The sequence below is a fragment of the Netta rufina genome (genome assembly GCF_964035555.1).
Source record: "Netta rufina genome assembly, chromosome: 5".
NCBI classification, from domain to species: domain Eukaryota; kingdom Metazoa; phylum Chordata; class Aves; order Anseriformes; family Anatidae; genus Netta; species Netta rufina.
In genome coordinates this window covers 32,795,917-32,803,782 of record NC_140128.1, presented here as the reverse complement: position 1 = coordinate 32,803,782, position 7,866 = coordinate 32,795,917, and the positions used below count along the sequence as shown (strand labels likewise).

The following is a 7,866-nucleotide window of genomic DNA, read 5'->3' as shown; positions in this document are numbered from 1 at the left end:
ACTTAACCCTTATGAGTTACTCTGCTGGATTGTGCAGGAGTCTGCTGACCAGGACCCGAGTCAGAGTCCTAAGCAAGAAAGCAGATACTAGAGTCCCTACCCTACACGTACATTTTTTTTGGCATTTTCTGCTGATCGTTGTGCTACTGGACAAACCAGATCAAATAAGGATCCCTTCTGGTCTAAAGTAAGTGACACTTGGGTGGAATCGTGCTGGCCTAGCACTGGGCTTGGCTGGCTTCATCCAGCCTGGTGGGGTGGTTTGTATTAGCAACAGTCTCCCAGGAACAATCCTGTGCTCTCAGCACCATCCCAAAACACAGGCTGGTCAAGCAGAACTGCAACGCGGAAACAAGCCCGAACTGTGCCCGAGCCAAGCAGCAGCACAGGTCCAGTGCTCCAAGGCTCTCTTCAGGGAGCCTGGGGTGGCTTCGTGAGGACACTCTATTTAATGAGTGAGATAGCTTCACCCCCACCCTTACCAGGAGCCTGGCTGGGTTTTCAGGTTTCAGGGAGTTTTAGTGTGCTTATTGTGCACATGACAGGATATGGCTCAGCGGAATGACTCACTCCATGTGAAGTTAATTCACACTTTCCTGCTATTTCCATTCACAGGTCTTTCTGCAAGCTTGAATGCTGGGAAGCTGCGAAGCTGGGAGCTGGCTCCAAATATCCTCATAGGTTGCTTTACACCTGAACACAGCAGACTGCAGAAGGATGGAGTAGTCTCAGGCTTTGGTTAAAAAAAAAAAAAAAAAAAAAAAGATAAATCCCAAATCATCTTTTATCAGGAGTAATTCCCTATTCCCTTCTAGTTTCTGATTCTCATGTGCTCATCACCTGTGCTCCACTGTTTTTTTTGTTTTTTTTTTTTCCATTTGGGGCCCCAGATGTGGACAGATAGAAGCCCTCCTCAGCTTTTACATAGCTATTTTGCTGATGTAAAGCTGAAAGGATGAGTCCTGTGAGCTTCTTAGATAGAGCCTTTGTGTCGTATGTGTCATGAACAAAACTTTTCAGCACTTGAGTAGTGCTTAACTATCAAGTTAAGAAGCGAAATGAGGCTGATGACTAAAATTACCCACCAGCTAATGACAGAGCAGCGTGCTGTTATTAAGGCTCCTGATACAAGTCCCATATGGGCTTGTCTCAGTGAGTGCTCTGGGGGCCTCCAGACAGGTTCCTGGATGGTGCCTTCTGAGGAGAGGCACTGACAGCCTTGCAGACTTGCTCCTGGTCCTCCTCAGCAGCCTCCACCCTGAGGGGCAGCTGAGGGAGATGAACAGTGAGGCAACAGGAGGATCTCGGAGGGTTTCAGCAATGGGGGGAATTTTAATCCTTGCCAGCGTGGGTTTAGACAGGGAGTGAGAAGTGGGACAATTCCCCTCTTGCCCCGTTGTCAGTAAAATGGAGTATCTCCTCCTTCATCTGTAGACCCAGCTTACTTTGCACTGACAAAATGACAAACACAAATTGCAGACGTTAAAAAAGATTTATTTGCACAAATATTTGACACAATCACAGAGGAAGAAAGCAGCTCTCAGTACAGTTTCTTTTCCAGAATGAAAGAATCCCTGTTTTATACCAAGTTACTGCAGGACAACACTTGCTCCCCCCTGCATGAGGGGAAGCTGCTGTTCTTTGCACCTGTGGGTTTGCTCCGTACAAGGTTGGCACGGTCCTTAGCAGGTCACACCAGAGCCCGTGGTCTCACAGGTTCAAGAAATGCGTAAAGACCCAACAGACAAACTGAATTTGTGGTGCTCTAGCTACCGCCTTCGCACTCTCCATCTTAGGACCCCCCGCTGGACCCGGCTGGCATTTAGGTGGGGGGAGTCCTGTCAGCTCGCAGCTCATTTTGACACACCAGTCTGTTCAGGTCTCTGAGCCGTACCCTACGAGCAGCTCCGTGGCTGCGGGCCTCAGCCCTCTGCAAGAAGACTTGCCCACCCAGGGAGCCAGCAGGCTTGTGTCACATCCTGGGGGCTACATGAGCTGTGTCACAAAAAGAGACAGTTGTGAGAGATGTTCGCAGGCTTTTGTTTGGATCCAGAGCCACACTGTACTTGTTCTTGAGCAGTCCCAAGTGTGCGTGACTTTGGTGCAGGGCAAACAATCCCCATACATCACGTTATTCCAGAGCGTTCCCAAAGTGATGGGCCATAGCCAGATGCAGAGAACCCCCTGAGTATTAAAAGCATTGCTTGCCAAACCTGTGATACTCTCTGCTACATAAACCAGAACGAAATGTCTCTGTGAGAGAAGTTTTCGAAATCAATGCAAGTTCTGCAATGAAGTGTGAGTACTCACTGGGAAATGAATCCCCTGAGAAACAGGGGAGCAGGCAATGGAACAAACATGGCAAATGTCTTTCTCTGGCAGGAACTTCATGGGTTTCCCTTGCTTTTGGTTTCAGCAGATCAAGCAGTGATTTTTAAGAAAGGAAAGCACAAGACAAAGAAGCCCTGAGCCCTCCATTCCTTGTTCTGCAACTTCACAAAGGTAAATTCTGCTCTCTGGTCTAGAGCTCCAACAGCGAATTTTACTGACCAAGAGGAACTATCTCCCTACAAACCCCTCCTTTTGATTCAAAAGTTAATGCATGGACACCATCCTGTGAAACTGAGATCACTAGCAGATTTTCCCAGTCCCTAGAAGAGTCCCTGAATCCCTCAACTACGTAGAATCACAGCTGTCATTCCACAGTGTTCATTCTTCTTCCCTTCCCCATCTTTCTTCCTTCCATCTCTCTTTTTCCCTTTTATTCCCTTCCTTTTCTACCTTTTCTCTCTCTTTCATTACATGCATTACGTTCCCATCTACATTTCTCCTCTTGGCAGTGTTACAAACCCTTCACTGACACAGTTTGGTCTCTGCTAGGCAGACAGAGCCACCCGTCACTGCTCCTCACCTGTTCTTCCTCTCAGATCACCACACACACTGAGATTTTTTAAACAGGTCCCAAGCTCATGACTGCCTCCTCAGATGGTGCTACAGCACTGGCACTCACTGGAGTCCACAGTCCTGTTCAGAGATCATTTTGCTTAAAGAAGCAATGCAGTGCATTTTTTCGTCAGCCAGCTAACGGCCTTTATTTAGAAAAAACCTCAAGGGCACTCACAGTACAGGGCCTTTAAGAAAGAATGCTGCTTTTTCACAGCCAAGTGACTTCTACCTATTTTGTCAAGCAGAATCAGAGAGGAAACCCAAGTTTACAAACTCAGCAGCCTGTGTTTGACCACAGTGCAGTCGCACATAACTGCCCCTGCCCTACTCACTCTGCCAGGACTCTGAAAGCGTCTTAGTTTCAGACAGAAAAATGGCCATTTTGAACAATGCAAGGTACCTGCCTGCTCTGCAGTACTGAGTCTTGGTGTATTAAAGGCTCCCATTAGTCTGGGACACTACAGACGTGTCCAGCAGGTACTTAGAGCTGCCTGGGCAATTCCACATCCTGGCACATCTGAACTCCAGTTCGTGTCTCCCAGGCATCTCAGACAGTAACCCAGCAAGAGCCAGGTTTCCAAGCCCAGCAGCTTATCATATCCTCCTCGCTGGGACCACAGGAGCAGTCACTCCAAGAAGGCGCAGAGCAATACTGGCATCACGTTTCTTTTTTTCCCTCTTAAAGCTGCTTCAGACAAAGCAGAAGAACTTCTTCCAGCGGCACTTGGAGAGAGTTTTGATGCCTTTGGCTGTCATCTTCTTTTCTTGCCGTGCCTTGTGTTCAACACCGCTGACAATGGCCATGTCGAACACTTCTTTGAGGTTCTTCTGGGTCAGTGCTGAGCACTCCAGGTAGGCTTCAGCCCGGATTTTATCTGCTAGACCTTCTGCCTGAGGCCGGGGCACGGGCTTCACGTGGTAGCGATCCAGGCTGATGAGGACATTGACATCATCCCGCAAGTCTGCCTGTGTCCCCACTAGCAGCACCGGGGCCCGGGGGTTGTGAGTTCGTATCTCAGGGATCCATTTCTCAGTAATGTTTTGGAAGGAGCTTGGATTTACCACGCTGAAGCAGACAAGGAATACGTCAGTGTCTGGGTAACAAAGCGAGCGCAAACAGTCAAAGTCCTCCTGCAGAGAAGAAAGGGGAAAAAAACAAGTCTTCACTGGGCTGAACTCTAACAGTGTGATACTGCAGAGCCTTTTTCACACATTAGCTAGGACAGCAACGCGCCCATAGGCATCGTGCTGACTTTGTGGCCATGCCATGCTTCAGGCAGTCTGTCATTCACCCGTCTGTGCCCGCCACACCAGTGAATGGCTGATGCTGGTCTGGCACATCTCCTTCCTTCCCACTGAAACACTGCCTTCCTCAAAAGCCTGCAGACAGTCCCCGTCCCACGGGACCAGTGCTGACAGCTCCTTTGAGAGAACTCACCTGGCCAGCAGTGTCCCACAGCTGGATCCGGACTGGAGCTCCATCCACCAAGACCTGCACTGTAGCAGAAAGAGAATATGGATAAGTCTAAGGAAACTGCCCAGCACACACGCATACATTTTTCCCCAGAGCACTCCATTTGGTATCCTGCTAAAGAGACCCCTGAAATCACTTCAGTCTGTCCTTCCTCACAGACCTCACTGAAACAGCTGAAGTTTGCACTGAAAATGTTATGAGACCAGCTCATTGACTTTCCGATTTTATGAGAAAACCTCAGGTGTTTTGGGCTGTTTTCCAGTATTTTCAAAGAATCATTCCATATTACCATTTCCTTAGAGAGAAGAAAAGCCCTTAGCTGAACAGTGCCTTGAGAACAACTTGTTGTTCTTCCACACCCCAAGAAAACAAGTAAGGATAAACACAAACAGAACTTCAGCAACTTGCTCCTAGCTTTTTGGCCCAGGGTGGAAGCTCAAATCAGTCTTCATTAAATGAGTTATTGGATGTTTTTCTCATCCATTAAAAAAAAAAAGTATTTCCATAAGTGCCCCAGCTAAGGAAAAACAAATGCCTAAAACCATCTTTGAAATAAAAAAGCTATTAAGGAAACGGTGATTAGTGAAATCCCCTTCAGAGACTATCTGCACACCAAAAAACTGCTGAGTTACAGATGTAAGGTCTGCTTCCATTTCACTCCCTAATCACAGCAAGCCTTCATGTGGTATCAGCTGACTCAGACTGAGGGCTGGCAGGACCTCTGATGGAAATCTGGAATGAAACTGTTAGATGTTTAAGTGCACAGACACCACAGAGACTGGCTAGGAACCGAGGCAAAAGAGAGAAAGATATCAGGGGAACTGGAAATCACTTTAAAGTCTTGACAATGTGGATGGGGCTGTGCTTTGCTGAATAGAGGTAGACATCCTGTGCTAAGGTGACAATGGCTGGCACTTGACACTAGCTAGCTAAACTGCTTCTCTATGCCCAGAATGAGGTTTATTGTCCTTTTCTTCTTGTTGTTGTTTAAAAAAGAAAAAAGAAAAAAAGAGAGAATTAGATCACTCCTCTTTTATTCCTTAAGTAATTAGCCAGGTGACAAAAGTGACAGAACCAACTGACGTGGAGAGTTTGAAACAAACTCTTGGAGGAGAGCTCTCCTCCCTGGAAGTCTGGGGAGAAGAAGGGAGACACAGAGAAAGCAAGAACTGAAATTTGGTTGGAGAGAGCAACGAAAGGAAAAATGAAGAGGTGGGTGCATACACCACTGTGCCACTCCTCAGCGAGTAGCTGAAAGTCATTGCTTCCCTGGGACTGGGAAACGGTTGGGTTGTTACCATATCTTTGCCCCAGAGGAGGAAGAGAAACCTGTTCCTGATCAAAGAACCTGCTAGATCCTGACTTGATCTTCGAGGCACTGGGCATTTGCCTTTCTAGTATCTGGTTTCTTCTGCCTCACAAGTGCGCTGAGAGAATGAATTAGCATCTCTGAAACGTTTTACAGTCTTCAGAAGAAAGGCACCACATACATTACCTGCTGCTCCAGTGCTTGCACAAGGCTTTTTCGTACCTGCTGCTAGCCTAAGCTACGCCAGCAACTCCGCGACAAGCCTCCAACTACCGCCCGCACCAGGTACACACCCTGAGGATGAGGCTGGATTTCGGTACAATAGCGTAGGGGCCGGCAGAACAGGATAGCCTGGTGGGGAAAGGTCACCAGGTATGCGTTTCACTCAAGACTGCTGTGCCTGGCAGTGACACCCAGCCTGCTGGCAGCGCCCAGATGGATGCAGCTGGGTCACAGTCCCAGCACTGTTCCCGATAACGCAATGCTTTCTCCTATCTCGTTGCCTTCTTTAACTTGTACCGAGTTTATAGCCCTTTGACCTTACACCCCATTGACCAGAATTTGGGTTGGGATGTAAACAGTGAAGCTCGCCTCTGCTGGCAGCTTCAATTGCAAGTGATCCCCAAGACAGGAGGGAGTTGGGCTGAAATTTCCAACATGGGTCCTGAACTGTGCTTAGAGAATCCAAGGAAGGGCTTTTTTCAAGTTTATCCCATTAAGAGTAGGAGTGGGAAAGAAAATTCCTCTCTTCTCCCATTTTTTTGCTCCTCCCAATAAGAAGAAAGTGAACTTTGGAAGACCCATTTTTAATGACGTTTTTGATTTCTATCAGTTGCAAATGCTATGCACCTCTGGAAGTCAGGCTCAGTACTGAGACATTCAGATTGGGGCTAACCCTGTGTGCAGCTATCCTTGAATCACCTGCTGCTAGAAGGGAAGTCTCTGAACTCAGGCTGCCTCCACCTCTCTCTATCATTTTACTATAAATTTGACCTTCAGAAAACACGGAGGCTGATGGCTGCAGTAACTTCAAACCTCTTACAGCCCTTCCATGGGCATGAAAGGAGCAGAGAGAACAGAAACCTTCCCATGGAAGAGCTCAAAGGCTCTTTACATCTCTTCCCAAAGGGCTACTGGCACCCGAACACCACCACGATCCCAGTTTGTTCCCTTCAAGCAACAGAGGGAGAGCTTAGAGAGGATCAAGGGAAAATCAATAACTCCCAGTGCAAGAGTGAGCAACTGGGAGGACATTCAGACAAAGCGTTGCCTCTGAGAGCCCATGAGACTATGACACATTGCAAGTCTAGTTCCTTGTCTGACTTGAGCCCATCTCTAATCTACCTATCTGTGCTATCGTGTACTGCACGTTTCTTCGGATCAGGTGAAGATCAGAGATCTTTCAAAGGGCTTTTAATTGTCCCGGGTTTTATACTAGAAGCTGAAGCCCAGAAGAAGAGTGGAGAACAAACACAAAGATGTCATTTACAGAAGTGGAAACTAACGAGAGCCCCTCAGCTGACAGGGAAGGCAGGCATTTTAGGCAGCCTTATACAGCTGCTCAATTCTTTTAGCAACCTCTGCTCCAGCCTCACTTCAGTGGATGTATGGGGAAGAGCAAGCTTCTGCTGAACACCAGTTGACGGCAGAAACCCTATAGAGCAACGCTGTGCTGTTTCTGCAGCTAAAAAGCCACGAGGCCCCCTTGCCCCTACCCGCAGAAGCCCCCCAGAGCAGGAAGGCGCCCAGCCCCCAGTCACCGCCACGCACACCTCATCCTCACAGCGGGGCTCCCGCTGCTGAACTCCACACGGCGTGGACCTGGGTCTGACCCAGAGGAACCACATCCAAGGGCTGGTTTCACCCAGCTCCACATCCCCCCGCGTCCCGGCCACCCTCCGGGCGCCTCACCTGAGAAGGTGTCGAGGGCGGTGGGCTGGTACTCGTCGGGGTAGCCATTGGTGGTGTAGCTGACCACCAGGCTGGTCTTGCCCACGGCTCCATCGCCCACCAGCACGCACTTGATGCCCAGCTCCGGGCCGCTGCCCCGGGGCCGGCTGTGTCTCCGCAGGGCGGGCGGGTAGTCCAGCAGCTCCTGAGGGGGCATGGCACCGGGGGCACCGGGGGCTCAGCGGCG

The 7,866-nt window shown here is 49.0% G+C and overlaps 1 protein-coding gene across 1 annotated transcript; it reads right to left on the bottom strand.

Annotated features, from left to right (window-relative positions):
* Nucleotides 1–3,636: 3,636 nt before the first annotated feature.
* Nucleotides 3,637–7,836, bottom strand: RHOV (ras homolog family member V; the record flags this gene model as incomplete). Its single annotated transcript, XM_084288246.1, has 3 exons — nucleotides 3,637–4,077; nucleotides 4,385–4,443; nucleotides 7,641–7,836. 3 exons carry the CDS (start codon nucleotides 7,834–7,836, stop codon nucleotides 3,637–3,639), a joined length of 696 nt encoding a protein of 231 aa, XP_084144372.1.
* Nucleotides 7,837–7,866: the final 30 nt, after the last annotated feature.